The 26,065-nt window shown below is 38.8% G+C and overlaps 1 protein-coding gene across 3 annotated transcripts in view; it reads right to left on the bottom strand.

The window, feature by feature from the left end:
• Window positions 1–6,662: 6,662 nt before the first annotated feature.
• Window positions 6,663–26,065, bottom strand: part of PLSCR4 (phospholipid scramblase 4) — a 42,431-nt gene continuing 23,028 nt past the window's right edge. For all 3 annotated transcript variants that reach the window (XM_019961215.2, XM_019961234.2, XM_019961225.2), the window contains exons 4-9: window positions 19,633–19,868; window positions 16,066–16,108; window positions 14,645–14,871; window positions 11,956–12,117; window positions 9,726–9,884; window positions 6,663–8,767 (exon numbers count right to left, since the gene is read on the bottom strand). In XM_019961215.2, the coding sequence (XP_019816774.2) occupies window positions 8,711–8,767; window positions 9,726–9,884; window positions 11,956–12,117; window positions 14,645–14,871; window positions 16,066–16,108; window positions 19,633–19,868 (884 nt within the window). In that variant the 3' untranslated portion in view covers window positions 6,663–8,710. The remainder of the gene's footprint in view (window positions 8,768–9,725; window positions 9,885–11,955; window positions 12,118–14,644; window positions 14,872–16,065; window positions 16,109–19,632; window positions 19,869–26,065) is intronic.

Genomic DNA, 26,065 nt, shown 5'->3' with positions numbered 1-26,065 from the left:
TGTGCACTGAGAAATAAAAAAAAATTTGTGTGAATTACTTAATTGTAATATTTGCTTTCTTGTGTTGGTTTGGAACTGAACCTGCAGTATCTTCCAGGTATGCCTGTAGACTTAGTGTGGTGATCATATTGCAGTATTTACAATTATCAAATTATTATGTTACATACCTGACACCAATATAGCATTACGTGTCAATTATACATAAATAAATGCTTTTAAGATAACAAAACGTTTGTTGAGCATCTTAAATGCATCACTGTCCTAGGCTTTATTTTTATGTAATAAACCATCAATTCCTACTTTGATAAAAATTTGTCAAATTTACCATTTCCATTATATTTACCGTGTATTCAGTTTGCCAACACGCTATAAAACTCATCTTATTCATCTCCAGGAGTGACAAGAAGTTTACCTGAGCATATGACACAACCAGCCAGCTTGAACTATCTGAGTCAATGGGACAGAAATATATTACCCAACACTTGACATCATGCTAGAGACATGGTCTCTACTGAATGTGCCAACATCCCATTGAACACATGTCCACAATGGTCCTGCTTAAAAATGTCTCACACTCTAGGTTGTGAGCTAATAATTATGTCCTTTTCACATTTGTGCTTCCTTCTGACTCACAAGTATCCCAGTGTCTGAATGGAGTAGATGTTTAATAAAGTAATGATTGATAGAGTGAAATAGTAGAGAGCATGTTAAAACTTCTTACTGGCTACTCTTGAAGGTGAAAGAGGAGAGTGCAAAAGTTGGCTTAAAGCTCTACATTCAGAAAACTAAGATCATGGCATCCAGTCCCATCACTTCATGGCAGATAGATGGCAAAACAGTGGAAACAGTGGCAGACTTTATTTTTCTGGGCTCCAAAATCACTGCAGATGGTGATTGCAGCCATGAAATTAAAAGATGCTTACTCCTTGGAAGGAAAGTTATGACCAACCTAGACAGTATATTCAAAAGCAGAGACATTACTTTGTCAACAAAGGTCCGTCTAGTCAAAGCTACGGTTTTTCCAGTGTTCATGTATGGATGTGAGAGTTGGACTATAAAGAAAGCTGAGTGCTGAAGAATTGATGCTTTTGAACTGTGGTGTTGGAGAATACTCTTGAGAATCCCTTGGACTGCAGGGAGATCCAACCAGTCCATCCTAAAGAAGAACAGTCCTGGGTATTCATTGGAAGGACTGATGTTGAAGCTGAAATTCCAATACTTTGGCCATCTGATGTGAAGAGCTGACTCATTGGAAAAGACCCTGATGCTGGGAAAGATTGAGGGCAGGAGGAGAAGGGGACGACAGACGATGAGATGGTTGGATGGTATCACCGACTCAATGGACATGGGTTTGGGTGTACTCTGGGAGTTGGTGATGGACCGGGAGGCCTGGCGTGCTGTGGTTCATGGGGTGGCAAAGAGTCAGATATGACTGAGTGACTGAACTGAACTGATAACAAATATTGGACTTCCCTGGTGGCTCAGTGGTAAAGAATCTGCCTGCCAATGCAGAAGATGTTGGTTCAATCCCTGAGTCAGAAAGATCCCCTAGAGAAGGAAATGGCACTCCACTCTAGTATTCTTGCTTGGGAAATCCCATGGACAGAGGTGTCTGGCAGGCCAAAGTCCATGGAGAAAAGAGTCAGACACAACTTAGTGACTAAACAACAACAACTTAACAAATATTGCAAAAATATTTTCACTGACTTTATTGTCATTCATTAGGCAGAGGTGAATGTCTACTGAATGAATTCTTACAACGTGCTACTGTTAACCATGTATTTGTAATCATGTAGCACACTATGTCAATAACCTCAGATATGCAGATGACACCACCCTTATGGCAGAAAGTGAAGAGGAACTCAAAAGCCTCTTGATGAAAGTGAAAGTGGAGAGTGAAAAAGTTGGCTTAAAGCTCAACATTCAGAAAATGAAGATCATAGCATCCGGTCCCACCACTTCATGGGAAATAGATGGGGAAACAGTGGAAACAGTGTCAGACTTTATTTTTCTGGGCTCCAAAATCACTGCAGATGGTACTGCAGCCATGAAATTAAAAGATGCTTACTCCTTGGAAGGAAAGTTATGACCAACCTAGATAGCATGTTCAAAAGCAGAGACATTACTTTGCCAACAAAGGTTCGTCTAGTCAAGGCTATGGTTTTTCCAGTGGTCATGTATGGATGTGAGAGTTGGACTGTGAAGAAGGCTGAGCACCGAAGAATTGATGCTTTTGAACTGTGGTGTTGGAGAAGACTCTTGAGAGTCCCTTGGACTGCAAGGAGATCCAACAAGTCCATTCTGAAGGAGATCAGCCCTGGGATTTCTTTGAAAGGACTGATGCTAAAGCTGAAACTGCAGTACTTTGGCCACCTCATGCGAAGAGTTGACTCATTGGAAAAGACTCTGATGCTGGGAGGGATTGGGGGCAGGAGGAGAAGGGGACGACAGAGGATGAGATGGCTGGATGGCATCACTGACTCAATGGACATGAGTCTGAGTGAACTCCGGGAGTTGGTGAGGGACAGGGAGGCCTGGCGTGCTGCGATTCAGGGGGTCGCAAAGAGTTGGACATAACTGAGCAACTGATCTGATCTGATCTGAGCACACTATGTTGCCTCACTCTGACTACATTTGGAATGTGTTATTTTGTTTTTCTCTCTTCTGAGTTTATTTCACCATTTAGGAGACCTAGAGGCTAATGAGAAATGCACTGTGATGGTCAACCAACTTATGGTAATAGATCCATTTTAAATATTAGCTGTTTCTAGCCAAAAATCTGAATTTGGTGTTCATTTATTAAATCCAGGCCTATAGTTTTCCCAAACTTTCATCTTTAAATATAAATTACATTAAACCTTGAATACTGGGAGGAGAAAGGACTGAAAAGTAGCCAGCAATCCCATCAGAGGCAGGATGCCATTCCCTGGAATCACTGCTTATTCTATACTTGAGCTTAATTTAGCATCTAGTTGGTTGGAAAATTCAGCTAGTAAATTAGTCCAGTAGCCATATTTTTTGTAACATTTCTTGGAAATCTGTCATTAAGGAAAAAATGCCTTAAATGACAGTTACAATTTCTAGCAGCTTTTCTACAGGATATACTGGCATTGAAATCATACTTAAAATTTAAATGTGTCTTAAATAAGTGGGTTTGAAATAAGTACTCATAAATAATTTGGTTATATCAGAAAGCTAGTTACTCCTGTGAAGTTCGAAGTCTTATCTGAGTATTATTCAGTTCAAGTGTGGATGAGATGCAAGGTATGAATCAACCTGAGGCAAATTGCTCTCCAGCTGTTAACCCATGAAATCAAACAACATATGCTTCCAAAATACAATGGTGGAGCAGGCATAGGATAGACATTTCCAATCCCAAAGGGTAGAACAGAGAAGAATAAAGGAGGACAGGTCCCAAGTACATTCAAAATAGAAGAGCACAAACAACATTAAACCTTAAGGCTCAAGAATAATCTCCTTTGACTCAATGCTTTGTCTTTTAGACCCATTGGGATGGCAGTATAACCCCTGGGCTCCACAGGAAGGCCTGTAGCCATTCCCTGCCTGGACTCCGTGACTCTCTGAGTCTGGGGTCCTTGGCCCATGACTCTCTCAGATGGCCCCATCCTCTGAAATCTAGGTGGAGGCAACCATGCCTTTCCCTCACCCTCTGCCAGGCTTGTGCCAGTGGAGACAGGTCGAATGGTCATCACCAAAGTTTTCTGTCTGTGCTCTCTGGAAGGTCAACCCCTGAGACTTGTGCTGCACTGCAGGCTAGTGAGCTGGCCAAAAAGTTCATTGATTTTCCATGGTATAAGAAAACTCAAACGAACTTTTTGGCCAACCCAATCCCAGAGCGTGTCTTCAGTGTTGGGGTGTGGCACCAGACAACAGAGACCAGAGCCCTACCTGTGAGGTGGCACCAAACAACTGGCACCAAGGTCCCACAGGTGCTGGTTGGCCCTTCTGCTCCCCAGGCCCTTGCACTCAGGGCCCGTGATGAGAGTGGCAGCTTGGTTCTGGGAGTGGCAGCTTGGTTTTCTCTGAATCCCCTTTGGGGATCATTCTTCATTGTCTTGGAGAGTAGTAACTGGCTTCTGATCAGATCCATACTAACCTCTTTCTCAGTCACTTGGCCACATCCTCAGTGGTCTCATTTTTTTGCAAGATGGATAGGCTGAAGATCTTCCTAATCTTAAATTCTGCTTCCATGTTGTTTAACAATCCCCATCTTTAAGTCCAGTCTCTCAGTTTGAATTTTACTGTCAGCAGTCAGGAAGAGCCAAGCTGCAGTTCAACATTTTGATTAGAAATTGTTTCAGCTAGGTATTCTGTTTCACCACTTGCAAGTTCTACCTTTCACCAAAGACTAAACAGAAACACAATTCAGTGTTTCTTTTTTTTTTTTTTTTTTGCTACTTTACAATAAGGATTGCATCTCTTACAGTTTTCAATAATCAGTTCCTCATTTCCATCCTGGTCTTTATTGTCCATATTTTTACCAGCATCCTATGGTTAGACAGGTATTCTTTAAGAAGAGTAAGGTGTTTTTCTACAATGTTCCTCTTTCTGAGCTCTCATCAGAATCATCTTTAAAATTCTGTTCATGGCAATCTATGTTATTTTCAGTATGCACTTCAAAATTCTAGCCTCTATTCCTCACCCAGTACCACATTTTTACATATTTGCTATGCACCATTGTCTCTTCTCAGTACCAATTTCTTTCTTAGTCTGTTTGGGCTGCTATTACATAAATACTGTAGACTGAGTGGCTTAAACAATGTATTGATTTCTGATAGCTCTGAGGTGTGGGAAGTTCAAGATCAAGGTTGGCAGATTATAAGGGCACTGGGCTCGATAAAGGACAGAAATGGTATGGACCTAACAGAAGCAGAAGATATCAAGAAGAGGTGGCAAGAACACACAGAAGAACTGTACAAAAAAGATCTTCATGACCAAGATAATCACGATGGTGTGATCACTCACCTAGAGCCAGACATCCTGGAATGTGAAGTCAAGTGGGCTTTAGAAAGCATCACTACGAACAAAGCTAGTGGAGGTGACGGAATTTTAGTTGAACTATTTCAAATCCTGAAAGATGATGCTGTGAAAGTGCTGTACTCAATATGCCAGCAAATTTGGAAAACTCAGCAGTGGCCACAGGACTGGAAAAGGTCAGTTTTCATTCCAATCCCAAAGAAAAGCAATGCCAAAGAATGCTCAAACTACTGCACAATTGCACTCATCTCACACACTAGTAAAGTAATGCTCAAAATTCTCCAAGCCAGGCTTCAGCAATATGTGAACTGTGAACTTCCAGATGTTCCAGCTGGTTTTAGAAAAGGCAGAGGAACTGGATATCAAATTGCCAACATCCGCTGGATCATGGAAAAAGCAAGAGAGTTCCAGAAAAACATTACTTCTGCTTTATTGACTATGCCAAAGCCTTTGACTGTGTGGATCACAATAAACTGTGAAAAATTCTTCAAGAGATGGGAAAACCAGACCACCTGACCTGCCTCTTGAGAAACCTATATGCAGGTCAGGAAGCAACAGTTAGAACTGGACATGGAACTATAGACTGGTTCCAAATAGGAAAAGGAGTACGTCAAGGCTGTATATTGTCACCCTGCTTATTTAACTTCTATGCAGAGTACATCATGAGAAACGCTGGGCTGGAAGAAGCACAGCTGGAATCAAGATTGCCAGGAGAAATATCAATAACCTCAGATATGCAGATGACACCACCCTTATAGCAGAAAGTGAAGAGGAACTAAAAAGCCTCTTAATGCAAGTAAAAGAGATGAGTGAAAAAGTTGGCTTAAAGCTCAACATTCAGAAAACTAAGATCATCATGGCACCCAGTCCCATCACTTCATGGGAAATAGATGGGGAAACAGTGGAAACAGTGTCAGACTTTATTTTTTTGTGCTCCAAAATCACTGCAGATGGTGATTACAGCCATGAAATTAAAATATTCTTGCTCCTTGGAAGGAAAGTTATGACTAACCTAGACAGCATATTAAAAAGCAGAGACATTACTTTGCCAACAAAGATCCATCTAGTCAAGGCTATGGTTTTTCCAGTGGTCATGTATGGACGTGAGAGTTGAATTGTGAAAAAAGCTGAGTGCTGAAGAATTGATGCTTTTGAACTGTGGTGTTGGAGAAGACTCTTGAAAGTCCCTTGGACTGCAAGGAGATCCAACCAGTCCATTCTAAAGATCTGTCCTAGGTGTTCATTGGAAGGACTGATTCTAAAGCTAAAATTCCAATACTTTGGCCACCCCATGCGAAGAGTTGACTCATTGGAAAAGACTCTGATGCTGGGAGGGATTGGGGGCAGGAGGAGAAGGGGACGACAGAGGATGAGATGGCTCGATGGCATCACCAACTCGATGGATGTGAGTCTGAGTGAACTCTGGGAGTTGGTGATGGACAGGGAGGCCTGGTGTGCTGCGATTCATGGGGTCGCAAAGAGTTGTACATGACTGAGCAACTGAACTGAACTGAATCCCATTCATGAGGGCTTCACCTGCATGACCTTTCATCTCCTAAAGGCTCCACTCCAAACACCATCACATTCGGGTAACCCATAACTTTTTTTGAGGGAGGATACAGTCTATTGCAAAGACTCAATCACAAGGCAAAAATGAAACAGTATTTTACTATAAACCATATTATGTTTATTTAGAAGCCAAAAACAATATGATGAAACATGAAAACACACACATTTCAGAAAAGAGCTTGTTTTGTTAATCAGTCTGATCAGTTTTACACAATGAAATATTGTATATTTTTATATAAGAAATACAAAAGTTATAATATAAACTGTAGTATTAAAACATAAGAAACAATATTATTTTAAAGAAGGAAATTGTAAGAGACGTGTTACTACTGCAAAAATTTTTAATAGAAATTTTAAATGTCATGCTAAAACTAATTTTTTCCTAGTATTATGCATCAGGTCTTAGAATGTAGGAATGTAACAAATAAAAATGAAATGCTTATGCGGTAAACTTTCTGAATACTATTGTCTCACTTGTTATATCAAATGTCATACATCATTACAAGAAATAATATATCTGCTATCTAAGACGACAAATACCTTTCCAAATAAAATTATTATCTTAGAAAGCAGCAGATTTTACATTTTTTTTTTAGAAAGCTAGCAGTAACATATAAAAGTGAACATTACAAGAAACTGGGTAAAACAACACATCATGAAAACATGAAAATAATTTAAAAATGAGGCACCTTTCTTTCACTTCAATACAAACTTCAATAGGAAATTCAATGGGCAAAGGCTTTCATCTCATACTTAAGCACACTCAGTCTTGCTTCTTTTAATAAGCAGCAGCAGGATACATTCCATTCTATATACTGGTTGTGTTGAAAGAACATAGTTCATGTCCAAATAGGAAACTAAAGTGCAGCAGAGGCAAGCTGATGTATCAGAGTGTGTTCAGTAATACACTGTGCTTTTAGCAAATACAAACAAGTACAATTTTTACGTTTACTATGTTAGTCCAAATAACCTTTACTGATTAGCTATAGATCCCAGAGAAGTACCATGTTGGCTCTTTTATCACCTTCTTTTCCTAGATACAGACTTATCTATCATTTAAATTAAAAACAGCAAAGTAATATTACACAGTTTATGCTTTTGCATTTTTTTGCATTTACAAAATGCTACACAGAATATCACATTTCAAAATTTGAAAGTGAAACTCCAACTTCTGCAGTTTGAACAGCCTGGTTTGAATCAGGGATCTTCTTTTAAGAGGAAAAAAAAAATCATCTCTTCTGGTTCATATCAAATGAGATACAAAGGTTTAACAGGCAGTCATAGAGATTTGACCAAACCTATTTTATATGTAAGGTATCTACAGCCAAGAGAGGTTAAATGTATCAAATGAAAGCTTCTCATAAGGGCACTGATGTCTCTAAATTGCTCAGAGATCCAGACTGGTCATGGCCCTGGTTACCTCTTTTCCTGATAGTCTGACCCTATCTTCATAGGGAGACAGCTCCTGATTGTGCATGCTAGTAAATGAAGCATGGGAAATATAACCTTATGATATGAAAAACATGTTTTATTTTGTAATAAAATAAAAATTTCCATGGAAATTTTCATAAGTTTGCAAAACAAGTTTCTGATACATTTGCACAAGTAAATTTTCCTTGTGCAATAAAATATAATATTTCTATCTGCCTTTCCTTTCTGTTTTTAATAATAAAGTGTATCATTCTTTTCACCTAGAATCAAATTTGTCTTCAGCAACTGGACATGAAGGAGAGGAAAGGGTTAGAGATAGAGCCTACATGACTCTATCTCAACAAAGATTGCTCTTAAAAGACCATAATTTTACTATCAATTACTGTAAGAGCTTTGGGATTCATTTTCTCTTATCTCATGTTTAAAGTGTTTCCAAGTTCACCATATATATATATATATATATATATATTCAGTTGGTTAATAAGTCATAGTTTTTTCATGATAAACTCCCTATTTACCAAGTAGACACAGATACACAACTGATGTGTTCTTCCACTTACACTCTCAGCCTACCTGTCAATGCTAACATCCAACAACATTAATATGCAAAAGCAGATAAATATATTTGTGAATCGTTGAGGGTTGACTATGAGCCCAGGCAACTTTTCTAAATTTTTCTTTAATTAATCATCATTGCTGATGTGTAGTTCCATCAATGATGATGAATGTTTGAATGCTGTGGTGGAGAGCTTTCAAAATACATGAAGTCCTGAAATTAGAAAAATAATTATATGTATAATAAATATCAAATTAGATAGATAAATAATTATACAAATAAAACAGTACATAAGTAATTAAGTGCAACGCATAAAATGTCACTCTTTATAACTTAACAGGTAATTTTCTCATTTCAGGTAAGAATAAATCATGAAATCTTTAGTGAAATCTTCATGAAGAGAACCTAATAGGAAGAACAGCAATTGCAAATTTGAAACTGTCGGCAGTCAATAAACTTTCCACTTGGGGTACCAATTAACTAAATTTTAATTGTTGAAATGAGAAAAACTTGATAATCTATATTAAACATGTTTTAAAAAGGATTAAACAAGTTAAACGTATAATTGCAATATGTTAAATAGATATTTTAAGGTAAATGCTACCAATTTTATTTCTATGCTTTACTTAAGAATATTAGCCATTAATCAGAAATACAGCAAAGGAATTGTACCTAATAAATATAGGATGGTACAACACCAAGGAGTACATTGACAAAGAGGTAATAGGTGAAGAGAAAAAACATCAGCTTTAGACTTATTTTATTTCATTAAGAAATCAAAGGATAGGCATCTTTAAGTAGTGAGAATAATAAGTAACATGCAATGATGACAATTACATTGAGTGGATGCTTAGTATCTTTCAAGCATGGTCCTGGCTCCTTTACTAATATAATAGCTAGTATTTATAACCCTGGAATATATATATATATATATTTATATATACATATTTCATTTCCATTTTACAAATGAGGAAACTGAGGCTTGCAATTGTTAAACACTTTGCAAGACATATAACTCACAAAGAGTCGGACACAACTTAGGGACTGAATAACAAGACATAATCAATAAGTGGCAGAGTCAGTTTCAAACCTTATTGCCTTTCTACTACATATGCTACTTCTCATCAGAAAGAATAATTCTCTCAGAATAGCTCAACAGCAAAAGGCTTACAATGAGGAAGCAAGCTCCAAAAATCATGGCTTTCATGGTCACATCCAGGTCTAATGGGAAGTGAATTTCAAAGTGGTCAGCATCGCTCATTGCTGATAACACACCATTCCACTTCCGAGTGATACTGCCAATAATGGAAACACCATCCAGGGACAGGATCTAGAAAGATAAGAATATGACTTTAGGATGATTAAAAGGTGTTAAAACACATGCTTTATTCTCCTGTTTATAAGCAGTTCACCCTGAGGTCACTTTCACTACTTTTCAGTACAAACATAGGGCAGGAAATGAATATAGTAATAATAAAATTTCAAATAGGGAATTATGGCCAGGAAGAGTTAAGTGCCCTGCAACTGGTTAATGACCGAGCCGGGGAATATCTTACAATTCTCAAGCCCCATGTTCTTTCTTCATCCTCCACTGAGTTATTAGGAAAGCCTTTCAGTGGAGGTATGATTTAAACTGATTTTGAAATTCTTTCCCTAAAGTAAAGGGTGGGAATTATGGATTGGGAGGGAGTCTCTCCACTGGAGGGAAAGATGGGTCTGCTTTACTGTACTTCACAAAATCCATGCAATCACTCAGGCTTCTATGGGTCCTGTGCTTTTCTTCTTCTTTTTCTTTTTTCTAGTATTTATTCATTTATTTGGGGCTTCCCTGGTGGCTCAGATGGTAAAGAATCTTCCCACCTTGCAGGAGACCTGGGTTTGATCCCTGGGTCAGAAAGAGCCTCTGGAGGAGGGAATGGAAATCCACTCCAGCACTGCCTACAGAATTCCTTGAACAGAAGAGCTTGGTGGGCTACAGTCCAAGGTGGTCTACTTCATTGCACTTCATAGAATCCATGTAATCACTCAGGCTTCTGTGGGTGCTGTGTTCTTCTTTAAAATATTTATTTACTTATTTAGCTGCATTGGGTCTTAGTTGTGGCACATGGGATCTTTGGTTGTGGTGCACAGACTCTAGTTGTAGCCCATGGGCTCAGCAGTTGTGGTGCAAGGGCTTAGTTGCTCTGTAGTATGCGGGATCTTAGTTCCCTGACCAGGGATCAAACTCTAATCCCCTGCATTGCAAGGCAGATTCTTAACCACTGGACCAGCAGGAAAGTCCCAGTCCTGTCTTCTTAAACAGTCTCAGAATCTCAAAGGGCTTCAGCTTCTAAAAGGGAGATTCTGGTACTTGCCACAAGGAAAACACACAAATACCACTTTTTGGTGATTAGAATGATCCAAACACCCTGCCCTCAAAATCTGGCTTAACTTAATTTTCTACCTATCTACAATGGTCTTTTTATAAATAAGTAATGGTTGACAATACGGTTATGTAAAACAAGAACTAAGGGAAGTTTACTGGGTGTCATAAAAAATATTTGAATGAGCAATTTTAGATTATGAGTCTTGTTGAATTCCAAAGCATTAGGAAGAACGCTTTAAGGAGCCCAGGAATCTCCTTTGTCAAAACTGTAGGGTAGTAAGATATCATTCAACTCCCTTAGGGCTCAGCTGATAAAGAATCCACCTGCAATGCTGAAGACTTGGGTTCAATTCCTGGCTTGGGAAGATCCCCTGGAGAAGGGAAAGGCTACCCACTTCAGAATTCTGGCCTGGAGAATTCCATGGACTGTACAGTCCATGGGGTCAGTACAGTCCATGGGGTCATAAAGAGTCAGACATGACTGAGTGACTTTCACCTTAGAGATACCATTCTGCAGCCACTGAGATAAAGCCAAAACAGAAGGATTTTTCTTTTTCCAGAAAATTTTATAATCTACTGTAAGTTTTATGCATGTTATGAGCATTGTATTGTGTTTTGAGGATGCAGCAGGCTTCTATCTTGCACAACCTCAGGGATGTTCTATTTGTTCTGTGGTATGTGGGGCCTCTTCATTACTCAGGACCTATATTCTGATTGGAAATCCTTGGTAAAATCGTTAGTGAAAAATAGCCAAGAATAAAATGAATGCATTAGGTCAGGCTATTTAGTCTCAAGTTTAATATTTTAAATGGTTTCTTATTTTCATCCAACACAGAAATCATACAAAATATTTGTGGAAAGCATTAAGCAATCCCTTAAAAATAATCTGAAAACTTCTTGATGTCAACCTGTTAGTTAACTCTTTCCTCACACTATTCATTTATACACACACAAAAAATCATCTAAAGCCAGATCATTCTGGGGCCTGTTAGTACATGTAGAAAAAAATTGTAGAAACATGTTTAGATTTGTTTACCTCAAAAACAGAATCTGAACCACAGCCATAGGTGGAACATGGCCCGAGTACTCCCATCATATCTTCTTTCTTCTCATTTTGGAGGCTGTACACTGCCCTGCACAGGTTCCAGTGTTCAGCTACAAAGCCAATGGTGACGCCAGGAGGACACTGCACCTCCAGCTGCCAAATGAAGCAGGGACAGAGGTGGGTGAATATGCCCTATTAACACACACACACACACACACACACACACACACACACACACAGATGTGTTCTTGATTCTTTCCAGAACTAGGGAAACTGTCATTGGTATAGAGTCTTCCGTTTTCCCTGGGCTATTTCTTAGGATAGTATGTCAGAGAACAGCCTTGAGAGATGAGGCCATGTTCCCTTCAGGACAAAATTACTGCTGGTTATAAAATGGTCAGTTCTCTAGGCTCTGTGTTCCTCAGCTGTATATGGAGCATCTACTTGGGATCCTCTGAGTCATCTCTGTAGAATATGGGGAGGAGGGAACCGATGCACATGTGCTGGAGCTCATGCTGCTTGGTGATGGTGGTTTGGTTGCTAAGTCCTATACGACTCTTTGCAACCCTATGCACTGTAGCCTGCCAGACTCCTCTGTCCGTGGGATTTTCCAGACAAAAATACTGGATTTGGTTGCTGTTTCCTTCTCCTGGGGATCTTCCCAACCCAGGGATCAAACACGCATTTCCTGCATTCGCAGGTGGATTCTTTACCATCTGAAGCACTAGAGAAGCCCCTCATGCTGCTTACTGGGCTGTAAAAAAGTTCTTTGTCCCTGACCTAGGGGTCTCATGTCTTGTGGCACAATCCACAAAAAAGTAACATGCTAGCTTCTTAGATTGACATCTCAGACATGACAATTATAATAGAAAAGGGAATGAGCCATTCTGAAAATTAAATGCTGTGAAGACAACAGAATGTGCATACAAGTATGGGATGAGGTGGAGATTCATCTCAAATATGACAGTTGTTACAAAGACAATAGTGACAAAGGAGTAAGCTATCTGACAACTGCTAATATTCACCGAGCGCTACACTATTTGCCAGGCACTGTGCTAACACAGGACTTCCCCATGGCTCAGCAGTAAAGACTCCACCTGCAATGCATGAGCTTCAGAAGACACAGGTTCAATCCCTGGGTCAAGAATATCCCCTGGAGGAGAGCATGGTAACCCACTCCAGTATTCTTGCTTGGAGAATCCCATGGACAGAGGAGCCTGGCAGGCTACAGTCCATGGGGTTGCAAAGAGTCAGACACAACTGAAGTGACTAAGCCCACACATTCATGGTAACACAGGTGACATTTATTTACTACATGATCCTCAAAATAATCATCCTATGAGATAGTAATATTAATATATCCATTTTACAGGTGAATAAATCAAGGCACAGAAAGGGCTATAAGTTAATTCTATTGCAAAGGCTGATACTTAACATAAAATTAAAATCTCAATAAATCTAAGGGATATTGTTCCATCCAGTTCATGTATTAAGAACACTGAGGCTCAAACAGGCTAAATCAGGGGTCCCCAGTCCCCAGGCCCTGGACCAGTACCTGTCTGTTGCCTGTTAGGAACCAGGCCACGTGGCAGGAAGTGAGTGGCAGGCGTATCTGTATTTACGGCTGCTCGCTCCCATCACTTGCATTACTGCCTGAGCTCCACCTCCTGTCAGATCAGTGGTGGCCTCAGATTCTCACAGAAGCGTGAACCCTACTGTGAACTGCACATGCTAGGGATCTTAGGTTGTGAACTCCTTATGAAAATTATCTCCAAACCACACCCCTGCCCCAGGCCATGGAAAAACTCTCTTCCATGAAACTGGTCCCTTTAAGTCAGTGGCATATTTGAAATTCAAATTCTTCTGGATCACTCTCAAAACTGCTTTGCTTTTCTTTGTAGTAAACAATTTTCCTAGGGTAGCGGGGATTATAGAAGAACAACCAAAGTGTAACTTGACACATTTGCTTTCTAGTTCCACCATCTACCAAATGTAACACGATCCTCCAAAAAAAATTTTTTTTGTAACACCACCAAAACAATTATTCTTTTTCTGAGTCACCCTTTCTTTATCTGTAACAAGGTGTAGATATAATGGGTAGAGTAAAAGTGTCTGAAGTGCCTTCCAATTCTAAATGTGTGTCTATATTTAGCGTGACCTTATTTGGGGATATATAGGAACATTTAGATAAATGTGTTGTAGGTAATGGCCTTTCTGCCTGCCAATGCAGGAAGGAGATGTTAAGAGAGGAGGGTTTGAGCCCTGGGTTAAGAAGTTCCCCAGGAGGAGGGCATGGCAACCCGCTCCAGTATTATAGCCTGGAGAATCCCATGGATAGAAGAGCCTGCCAGGCTACAGTCTGTGGAATTGCTAATTTCTAATTCAATAGATAACAATTGACTGCATGTGTGCTAAGTCGCTTCAGTCATAAATAACCTTAATTTGTGCTTGATCCCCCTGATTAGCACCCAAAGACATGAACCCACTAGAAACTGCCTTGGTGATTCTCTATAGGTTAGGATTATTTGGCATTTGGCTTCCTTCCTCCCCACTGGCTTCCGTTCTGACTGTGCCATGAAAGTCCCCTCCTTTGTGGCTTTGGAAGGAGCACAACTGTGCAGTGAAGAATTGGATCAGGAAAAAACAATGGATGAGACCTCTGTCTCGTCTGTCCTCTTACCTCTTGCCTGGCGGAGGGGCAACAGAAGCAGCAGCAGGTGCATCTGAAAGGTCTTTGCATTGTCATGACTTCTCGGCCCATACAGTCAGTGACCCGGAGCACGAAGGGCCTCAACGTCCGGTAAGCATTCCTGGTGTAGTCATCTGTGTCTTCAGTCACAAAGTAAACCATCTGGCCCGTGTTGTTTTTAATATCGTATCTATTATTAGTTTCAAAACCTGTTATCACTAAAAATAAAATGAGAGAGATTTCTTATTTTAGAAGCAGTTAAAATGGGCCTTATGAAGTCCTTCTGTAGTATTTGACAGGGGCCTAAAACAAAACAGCTTTTTAAAAAATTTCTAATGAAAAATATGCAATGATTGCTGCTGCTGCTGCTAAGTCGCTTCAGTCGTGTCCGACTCTGTGCGACCCCATAGACAGCAGCCCACCAGGCTCCCCCGTCCCTGGGATTCTCCAGGCAAGAATACTGGAGTGGGTTGCCATTTCCTTCTCCAATGCATGAAGGTGAAAAGTGAAAGTGAAGTCGCTCAGTCCTGTCTGACTCTGAGCGACCCCATGGACTGCAGCCCACCGGGCTCCTCCGTCCATGGGATTTTCCAGGCAAGAGTACTGGAGTCGGGTGCCATCGCCTTCTCCGATGCAATGATTAGAATCCCAATAATACTCATCTGTCCTAAAAGTACATAAGTTATTTTGAAAATTTGAAACATTTCTTTTAAGAAGTTCAGTGTAAACTTTTCCACATAGAAGCAAACACTGGAAATGATATTCCCTGGAGTATTTGAATTCAGAAAACTTTAATTATAAAACCATTTAAATGAAATTATCCACTAGACCATAAATGAATGAATCAGCTCATGAAATATGCTGAGATGATTAGGGTCATCACTAGTTGTAAATAAGAAAACCAACCAAGAAAAGTTAAAGGCTCCATGTAGTGGTCAAGTGAATGAAATGAATGTGTATATCTTGTTCAGTGAGGGTCAGGAAATTTGGGAGAATAGGCATTGTGTTTACCTTGATTTCGTCTTACTTCCATAGCATGGACTTAGAACTCAGCAGACTGAGACTAATTCCAGCTCCTCCACTGATTAGCTGACTAGGGTGCCCTTGGCTAACTCAATTAATCTCTTGGCTTCTTCTTTCCTTGTCCATGAAAAGTGAATATAGAGGAGTTAAGATGGATAAAGGATAGGAGGTTTGACCAAATCTAAGTCCTTTTGAAGTGTTAGGTATGATGTGTAAATAAACAAAATTACACAAGTCCCTTTGTTACTTTCTTGAAGATAGGGCAATAGAAAATAGTCTTTTCTCTTTGAAACACTAAAAATGATCAATATAAATAAGGAACTAGATGTTGGATAATAAAAATTTCCACCTGATTCAAATATTACTGGACACTACAAAATTATACATACTTTCCAGGGGTTCAAAATGCTGAAGAACGTGTATGTTGTCCAACTGTTGGGATAGAACAAAGCAATTAATTAGGAGAGAGAGAAATAACAGAAATAAATTAAACCAGTATTAGAAAAAATGAATGAGACAGAGGCTAAAACATATCAATGGATGCAAAAACATCTTTTTGAAACTGAATGGAATCAAAAACATATGAAGTGAAATTAGCCTAACAGCACCTGATCAGGTGGTTATTAACAGAGCTATCCAAAAAGAACACTCTCCTTCAGTTCCACCAAAAAATATTGAAACATTTGTTTAAAATATTATAAAATCATTTTCCTGTTTCAGTAACAGCATCTAGAATAAGCTGTGTTGACATCAATTGCTCCTAGCATCCATCATATCACCTATAGACTGGAGGTGTCAGAAAGTTCAGGACAGTTTAACACAGACCAGCCATAGGGAAGCCAGTTTTCTCACTGACTTAAAGAGTGTGAAGTAGGCAGGGTGGATCTTCCACAGGATTGTCCAGTCTTCACAGGTACCTCTGAAAGAGGTTAATACACCAACTTCCATTCACTTGAGCTGCTGCTTCCCTAGTGAAGCTTTAACAGGGGAGGACCTAAAGAGCTGGAAGTATGTGATTAGGAATAGGGCAAAGGAGAGGAAACATTTAGGGATTCGATCCCTTGAAAATGGAGGTTGGGCATACCGTTACATCAACTTCTTCCTTAACTTAGGGGTCACTGTAAAGATAAACAGTTTGACTGGCCCATCATCTATATACTCGAGAACATTCTAGCAGAAAAGAAACCTCCTTAAAGACAGACTAATCATATCGCTGTAATTTTAGATAACTTAGATAATTCCTGTTGCTGTTCAGTCGCTAAGTTGTGTTCGACTCTGCGACCCAATGGACTGAAGCATGCTACGCTTCCCTGTCCTTCCTATCTCCCAGAGTTTACTCAAACGCATGTCCATTGAATCAGTGATGCCATCCAACCATCTCCTCCTCTGTCGCCCCCACTTAGATTATCAGATCACTCCTAATCCGTGAGTCCAGAAAATTGCCTGAAATGCCATATTTCACCAACTACTTGTTGAATACTCTAATTAATGAACACCACATTAATGTGGTAATAAGCAAAATTTAAAATGATGTAAACGGACACAAAAGTCTTGTGGCATGATCAACTACAGGAGGGTACAGAGAGGATATGATCTTTATTTGACTAAAAAAAATTTCTTTATAAAAACTCAATCAGGTTAGAATCTAAACATGTCTTATAAAATTATCAAAGGTGGCCACTCAGGGTGGCTTTACAATCCCTTTGAAAAACTCTAGGGGCTTTCTAATATCTATAACTAAAAAGTTAAAGTATTCACTGCTTGGTAAGAGCTTCCACTGCTGAGCAAAATATGCTAAAGAAATGATGCCTGTTGATGTGAATGGAGTTTATCAAATAAGATGCTATAGTTTTAAGAAGCAGTACTAACCAAGTGTGGAGTCACTCGCCAATCCAGTGTCTAGAAATAATGTAAACCCTGGATGTTAAAGTGTCAGGATAGTCCTGATAATCATTCATGTAATTAGCACATGAGATAGCAAAAAACTAGGATAGGGACTTCCCTGGAGGTCCAGTGGTTAAGGCTCCAAGCTTCCACTAGAGAGGGCAAAGGTTCAGTCCCTAGTCAGGAAACTAAGATCCCACATGCCTTCAAGTGGTGCAAAAAAAATAAGAGAGAGAGAGAGAGAAAGAAAACTAGATAAAAGAAAATGTCTGGATGCTTGGCTCTGTCTTCCATGCATATACATAAGGTGTTTCAAGTATTAACATCTGCACAGGTTATCATCCACTGGGTGGGTCTTTGTGCCAGAAATATCAGGCATATTATAAACTTTATCCCATTAAAAATTCTCCTAACAACCCAGTTGGGTAGGTATCGTTAGTACTATTTTATAGATGATGAAATTCAAGCACCAAGAGGTTAGAAAAGTTACTCAAGGTAGAATGAGGAGGGCGCAGAGCTAGAATAAAAAGCCAGGTTGTCTGGCTGTAAACCTGTTTGTTTCTTTTACATTTTTTTAAACTAAAAACACTCCTAAAAGGGAAAACGGTATTCATAAAATATGTTCATTTAACTTCATTCAAAGTAATAGAAGAAATTAAGAAAACATTTTAATATTTGAATGAACAATATTAAAGCTATACATTTTAAAAAAGAAATGACATCAGATATTAGATTTCTAAGGAAATTTTCTGCTTTTAGAAAATATTAAAGTTTATGAAGAAATAAACTTTTTAAACCTGATTAACTTGTAAGCATTTTATAAGCTTCCAAAATAATATAGCAGTTATTCTAGCACTTTACTTGAAGGCTTTGTATTTCGTCAATATTTTGTCAAACAATAATTTAATAAAGTTTTGGTTTATGTAAAATCCAAATTTTCCTGATCTAACGGTTTTACTTTGAAGATCAACACTATAACTTTGCAACAATGGTTTTCAATGCACAGGTTTAACAGTCAGTATATAAAGTCAAAAAGAGAAACATGTCAATGTCAATGAACATTTGGTTGACTATGTGGGGAGACATGTACTGAATGGGCAAGTCCCTTGCTTTTAAGGTATTTAAACACTTGCTTTTTCTAAAGGTGAACATAATTTAGTAGTTTCTAGGTTTATCTTCTTTTCTTTAAGCAACGTTTTTGTTTCTGACATGGGTTTTTAAACACCACCATTCAGTACACAAACATGTTGGCATATTGTTCCAGCTTCTGAAATAGTTGTCCTGATCCTAAAATGTCCATATAAATGAAAATTAGGGAGTCTCTATGTTGTGAAAAAGGGTTCTCTGGAACTTGGCCTGAAACAATATCCTTGTTGTTGTTGTTTAGTTGCTAAGTTGTGTCTGACTCCTTGAGACTCCATGGACTGCAGTATGCCAAGCTCCCCTGTCCTCCATTGTCTCCCAGAGTTTGCTCAAATTCATATCCATTGAGTTGATGATGCTATATAACCATCTCATCCTCTGCCATCCCCTTCTCATTTTGCCTTCACCTTTACCAGCATAGGGACAATATTCTTGGCTGGCTTTTATTTTTATTTACATTGTATGTTTTGGGAGGTGACAGGACTGGCTGATGAAAACTATGGGTAGTGAGAAAAAGCAAAGGTCTAAGGCACTGAGTGATTCACTCACTGTCCTCTGTTCTTCGTAACACTGCTTTTCTTGTTGTTCACCCTTTACTTCTAAACAAATGGCAACCAAATTAATATCTTAATAGACTTTCTGCTATCCCTATTCCTATTTTTTAAACTGTGTTCAACAGGACATCGCGAATGTCTTAAAATTCAGCATAGACCCTTCAGGAAAGTCATATTCGTACCACCAAAAAAAATCCATATCTTCTTTTTTCCCCATTCTCATGCCTGAAATTGTCATCATCATTCTTATAGTCACACAAATTAAACATCTGTCATCTCTGACCCATCACCTTTATGTACTCTATCTAGTCTCTTCTTCTTCTTGGATCCCTAGTCATACTTTGTAAGAAAACAATTTGGATTTGTGTGGAGTACCTGGGCTAGGCATTCCAGACCCGGAGGGCAGTGTGGTATGGGAGTTGGCATTGGCATCCATACTACTGGAGCAGAAGATTGTGATGCAGGATATTTTCCAGGCTGGTACTGGATGGGGCGGATACTTCCAGTATGCATGTACAGGGGGAAGGTACTGGGATGATGTGGACCATAGTATCCCATAGGCAAGCCTCCTGGGTAGCCTGCAGGTGGAGGGATAGCCAGTCCAGGGGGCCCTGCATTCAAAAACAAATGGAAGAATTATACATTATGAATGCTACAATATATGGTGTTTACATGGAAATGATATGGATCACATAACCTCCACTTAAAAATAACAAGGTGTTCCATTTTATGAGTATATAGAATGTACCAAAAGGCACTAAGGGGATTTATACCTTAACTCATTTAATCCTCTTAAATCTTATGAAGTAATTATTCCCATTTCAGAGGCACAGAAGTAAGGTTGAAATATCAAGTTAACATGCTAGCCTCTATGCATTAGTTTCCTTCTTTGGAGATGATAATATTTCTACTTCACTGGGTTGTAGGAAGATTAATGCCAGGCCTAGCATATAATTAGAATGGTAAATTTTTTTCCTATTATGTTTATTGCTACTATTGTTTAAGGTCTTCTCTGGTGGCTCAGATGGTAAAGAATATGTCTGCAATGGGGGAGACCTGGGATTGATCCCTGGGTTGGGAAGATCCCTTGGAGGAGGGCATGGCAATCCACTACAGTATTCTTGCCTGGAGAAGCCCCATGGACAGAGGAACCTGGCGGGTTGCAGTCCATGGGGTTGCAAAGAGTCACACAACTGAGCAACTAAGCACATACACACATTGTTTAAGGTCAGAAAGACAGTAAGGTCTACTTAACGTCAAAGGGGTTCTTTTAAAGACTACTATCTAACTCCAGAATAGTTTCATCACCCCCTAAAAAATCCTTTATCAATTTCCATTCATTCCCCACCTTTCTCCCAGGCCCTGGAAACTCCTACCTCCACAAATTTGCCTAATCTGGACATTTCATATAAATAAAATCATGTAACACATAGCCTTCGTACCAGGTTGCTCTTTGTGGCATATTTTTAAGGTTCATCAATGTTGTAGCATGTATTAGTACTTCATTAATAAAAATTAGTGAAATAATCATACTCATGTCAGATAAAATTTCTTTTAAGATGAAAATATTGCTGCTGCTGCTGCTGCTGCCGCTGCTAAGTCGCTTCAGTCGTGTCCGACTCTGTGTGATCCCATAGATGGAAGCCAACCAGGCTCCCCTGTCCCTGGGATTCTCCAGGCAAGAGTACTGGAGTGGGCTGCCATTTCCTTCTCCAATGCATGAAAGTGACAAGTGAAAGTGAAGTCGCTCAGCCATGTCTGACTCTTAGTGACCCCATGGACTACAGCCTACCAGGCTCTGCCACCCATGGGATTTTCCAGGCAAGAGTACAATATTTTATAATAACAGAAGTGGCACTCTGTCAAGAAGACGTAACAATTATATATACCTAAAAACAGAATTTCAAAATATATCAAGCAAAAACTGACAAATATAAAGTGAAATAGGCAATTCAACAAACAATAGTTAGAGATTGCAATACCCCATTCACAATAATGGGTAGAATACATGAGCAGGAGGTCAAAAAGGAAACAGAAGTGTGAAACACTACAAATGAAACTAGACATAACAGAATGTATAGAACACTTGACCCAACAATAAACTTTAAAACATTCTTCTCAAATGCACACAGAACCTTCTCAAAGACAGACCTATTGGCTGGGCCATAAGACAAGTCTCAATAAATTTAAGACATCTGAAATCCAAACAAAATGTATTCTATTACAATGGAGTAAAACCAGATATCAATAATAACAGAAGGAAATTTGGGAAATCACAAATATGAGGAAATAAAATAATCTACTTCTAAATTATCAAAGGGATAAAAAAAATCATGAGGGAAATTAGAAAATAATTTGAGATGAATAAAACAAAAACATAATATACCAAAGCTTATGGGATGTAGCTGAAACAGTGCCTAGAGGGCAATTTATAGCTGTAAACACCGACATTAAAAAAGAAATATCTTAGACTTCCCTGGTGGTCCAGTGATTAAGAACAATGCAGGAGAAATGGGTTTGTTTTCTGCTCTAGGAAGATTCCACACACCCTGGAGCGACTAAGCTTATGGGTCACAATTATTGAAAGCCTGCGTGCCCTAAAGCCTGTGCTCTGCGTTGAAAGAAGCCACCACAATGAGATGCCCACACACCACAAAAAATAGCCCCTGCTTGCTGCAACTAGAGAAAGCCCAAGGGGAGCAACAAAGACCCTTGCAGACAAAGAGAAAGAAAGAAAGAAATATCTCAAACCAGTAACCTAACTTTCCACCTTAGAAATAAACCAAACTCAAAGCCATCAGGAGGAAATGATAAAGATTGAAATAGAAGAGAGTGAAATGAAAAAATAAAAATAGACAAAATCAACAAAACCAAAAGTAGGTTCTTTTAAAAGATCAACAAATTGAGAAACCTTAAGCCACACTAACCAAGGGAAAAAACAGACTTCAATTATTAAAATCAGGAATGAAAATGGGGCTATTACTAAAATCTTACAGAAACTAAAATATATCATAAGAAAATATGACCTTATGTATGCAAAAGCAGAATACTGCCCATGATTTCTGCACACAGCACAGCCAAGGGGGTGGGCTAACCTAAGCTATGCTTCCTGTCCAACCCACAGATTCACCCCTTCCCTCACTCCATTTAAGGAACCAGCTTACCTACTTGGCACCTGTTACTTGTTCTCACTCCCTCCTGCTGTAGCATGAGCCTCAGCAAGCCCTGTTTGAACTTCTCATCTGGCGTCTTATCAATTTCTATTTATTAAATAGTCCGAGGACCTAGGTCTATAACACTCACATAGGTAGATGCATAGTAGATGAAGGGATTAAAGAGGAGGGGCAAGGAACTGAGGCAGAGGAGATACCCTATGATGTAAATGCTGACACATGAGACCCAGTTAGCATCTTCATGAGTGGGAAAGGTTTTAGACAGAACAGGCATAAAATGAGCAGCTGCACAGGGAAAGCTCAGTACCACATGGGTAAAGGCCATGTGTGAAGATTTAGCAAACAAAGCAGAAAGGAAGGTGGGGAGGAAGGGATGATGATGAAAGACCTCTACTCTGTGCAAAGGACTTTATGCTGATAACATGCAAACTGGAGTGACCAGTTTCACATTTAGAGCCTTTATGAATAGGAAGGCTGGATGACGCAGGAGGTGCCTGAAGGAGTCTAGATGGGAGGTAAGGAAATTTAATTATGATGAAAGGAGTAGAAAGTGGAAAAACAATGATTGACATTAAAGAGACATATTGTCTTGGTAACAGATGATATGAGGAAAGGGTCTCACGTTTCTGACTACAGGAGTCCAGTGTAGAGAAAGAACAGAGGGTATAATAACAAGATGCCAAAGATGTATTGAGGATCACTGAGTTTGAGATCCCAGGTCACTAAGGGCCAGTGGTCTACAGGCAGGTGGAAATTTAAGTTTAGAGCAGGGGAGACTGATTTGGGTGCGAGCTGAAGGATTCCTAAGGCTTCCTGTTGGCTCAGTGGTAAAGAATCCGCCAGCAATGCAGGAGACAAGGGTTCAATCCCTGGGCTGGGAAGATTCCCTGAAAAAGGATATGGCAACTCACTCCAGTATTCTTGGATAGGAAAATCCATAGACAGAGGAGCCTGGTGGGCTACAGAGTCACAAGAGTCAGACACAACTTAGTAACTAAACAACAACAAAGAGATTCATAAGTGGTTAAAAGCAAACGAAACCATGGGATATTCCCAAGATTACTAAAGAGAGTGTAAAAAGACAGATAAATGGGCGAGATGAGAGGGGACAGGCTGGTGCAGCCGGGGGCTGGACAGGGAATCAGACCAAGGATCTCTGGGAATACCAGTTTCTAAGTGTGGTTTACACAGAGCTCTTGAGAGACAGAGACTCAGGAGAGACCAAAGGAAAATAATGGCAACTAGAAACAATGTCAAATTAGAGCTAAGTGAGAAAAAACAGCTAATGTCTTTAGAATAAATGGAGAAAATTCAGTTTGTTGTAAAGAACATATTGAGTTGGCCAAAAAGTTCATTTAGTTTGGGAACATATTATTCAATAAAATTCTTGGTGAAAATGAAACATATGCTTTTTATTTGTACTTAAAACTGAACACAGTTTTTGGCCAACGAAATACTTTCAATTTCTTTAAGAATTGTATTCATGAGTACCCAAACTGAACTAGATATTGGGTATCTCTCTCCTCTTTAGAACTATTATTAAAAAACAACAATGTCATATAAACTATCTCAAAAATACTAATTGTTATATCATTTTAATGAGTTGATTAATTATTGTGGTATTAACCATGTAATCTTAGGATAAAAATACCTCATGGAACAAAATTTGAAGATCAATAAATTAGCAAGAAAATTACAATTTAGATTATGGTGCTATTCAGTATAGAGACTATATTTCTAAAAAATTATATAAAAATGTATATAATCAAATGATTTGTAAGAATGCATTATTCTGAGATGTTAGGACAAGAACATAATATGTGTGGGAAATGGTAGGTGTTTTATACTCCCTTTTAAGATTTAAAACTGCTTTTAAAAGTTCTGATTGTTCTGCAAGAAAACACAACACAATAAAACATGTTTAACTTTGTATAACTTTGCTATGGAGCACTGTCCTACCATTATTAGTGTGAGAAATACTGCTTTATGGAATTTGTATTTTCTTAGTCATTTTGACTATTATCCTTTTTTACTTTAAAAATATATGTCATTTTCTCTTTCAATAGACTATACATAACAAAGGTTTCTTTATTAACTATTCTTTTAAATATGTTTGGGTCAAAATTATTTTCCGTGGGAATAAATATCCAGTAATATAATGCAAATGGAATATATAATTGAACCTTAGGAAATTCATTAAAGCTAAGTATTTCAAATATAGTATTTCCAGTTCCTTAATGCAAATTAGGGCTTCCCCAGTGGCTCAGAGGCTAAAGCGTATTAAGGGGACAAAATTTGCATCAGTATAAGAAAGTATATTGTTCAGCCACTAGATGGTGATCACAGTAAATTTTTGTTGCCGATTCTCATAACTGAAAATTCATTAGTCGTATGATCTTCATCATAATATTTTTCAACTCACCTACTCGTTTAACTTGAAGGCTGTATCCTGCTTTCTTGCTAATTTTTTGATACAGAAGGGAACAGACAGACACTTTCCCAGATGAACAGAACATGATTTATAGCCAACACTTACTTCTTAGAAATGGTAGTTTCTGTTCTAGTATAACCTGGGTACTTGGATATAGAGCGACTGGTGAATATAAGATAGATTATGTAGATAATTTGATAGTCACTGAAGTAAAATGTAGAGTAATGGTCAGATACAGTGAAATTATGACCCAGGGTTGTCAAAAATTTGGATTTAGCAGGCATTAAGTAGTAATGAGGGGTTATACAGGGGCTGTATGCTCAGATTCACATAACACACATACACATGAGGGAAAGAGGAAAAGGAAGCCAAACTGCAGAAAGCACTGCAGAGACAAAGGCTACCTGAGCTCCACGGATCATATGTCTGCAGCCAAGAGAACACCCATGCCAGTATCCTGTGGATACCAGGGTTTCTTCTGCACTTCCACAGCCTAGTTCACTTGTTTCTATCTCAAAACATATGCTTAAATATATATTTAAAGAAGTAGCACTACACTTTATCATTTTCTAAATCATTAAAATGTATTTGAATATAATCCTGATTAAAAGTTATTTCCTCAGTCAAAAGACTATTTAATTTTTAAAAAGCTACATACTGCCCACATACTTATGAGCATCCATTTTCCTGAGTCCCTGAATACAGTATGAGTTTTCAGACTTACAAAAATATTTGCAGAACAACAAGCTCCTTAATCAGAACTTGAAGCCATTTGCCTCCACCGTTCTGCACCTCTCCTGGCGTTTGTCCCAAGAATGCCTCAGACCAGACCAACATGACCACGAGCTTTTGGACATAGTGTTCTTTCCTTTGATTGAGAAATTCCTCATTGTGCCAGGAAAACTTGATTTCCTCAGTGATTCCCTCCAATCCCCCATAAAAGTAGTTACTGCCTTTGTACACTTACAACATCCTCTTCATTCTTAAGCAAAAAGAGTGCCATCAATGTTTGTACAATTTTCTTCCTTAGTTGCCTATAAATCCTATGAAGACAGGAATATGATTCTAATTAACATCTAGTAAACTACTTGGCCCCCTGTAGGCATTAAATATTTATTTATTGAATGATTCAATTAATTAATTAGTTAATTTTAAAAGCAATCTTAACTATGAGGATGGTTTTCTGGAGCGGGGAAAGATTCTT

The sequence above is a fragment of the Bos indicus genome, chromosome 1, assembly GCF_029378745.1.
Source record: "Bos indicus isolate NIAB-ARS_2022 breed Sahiwal x Tharparkar chromosome 1, NIAB-ARS_B.indTharparkar_mat_pri_1.0, whole genome shotgun sequence".
Taxonomy (NCBI): domain Eukaryota; kingdom Metazoa; phylum Chordata; class Mammalia; order Artiodactyla; family Bovidae; genus Bos; species Bos indicus.
This window is presented reverse-complemented; position numbering and strand designations above follow the sequence as displayed.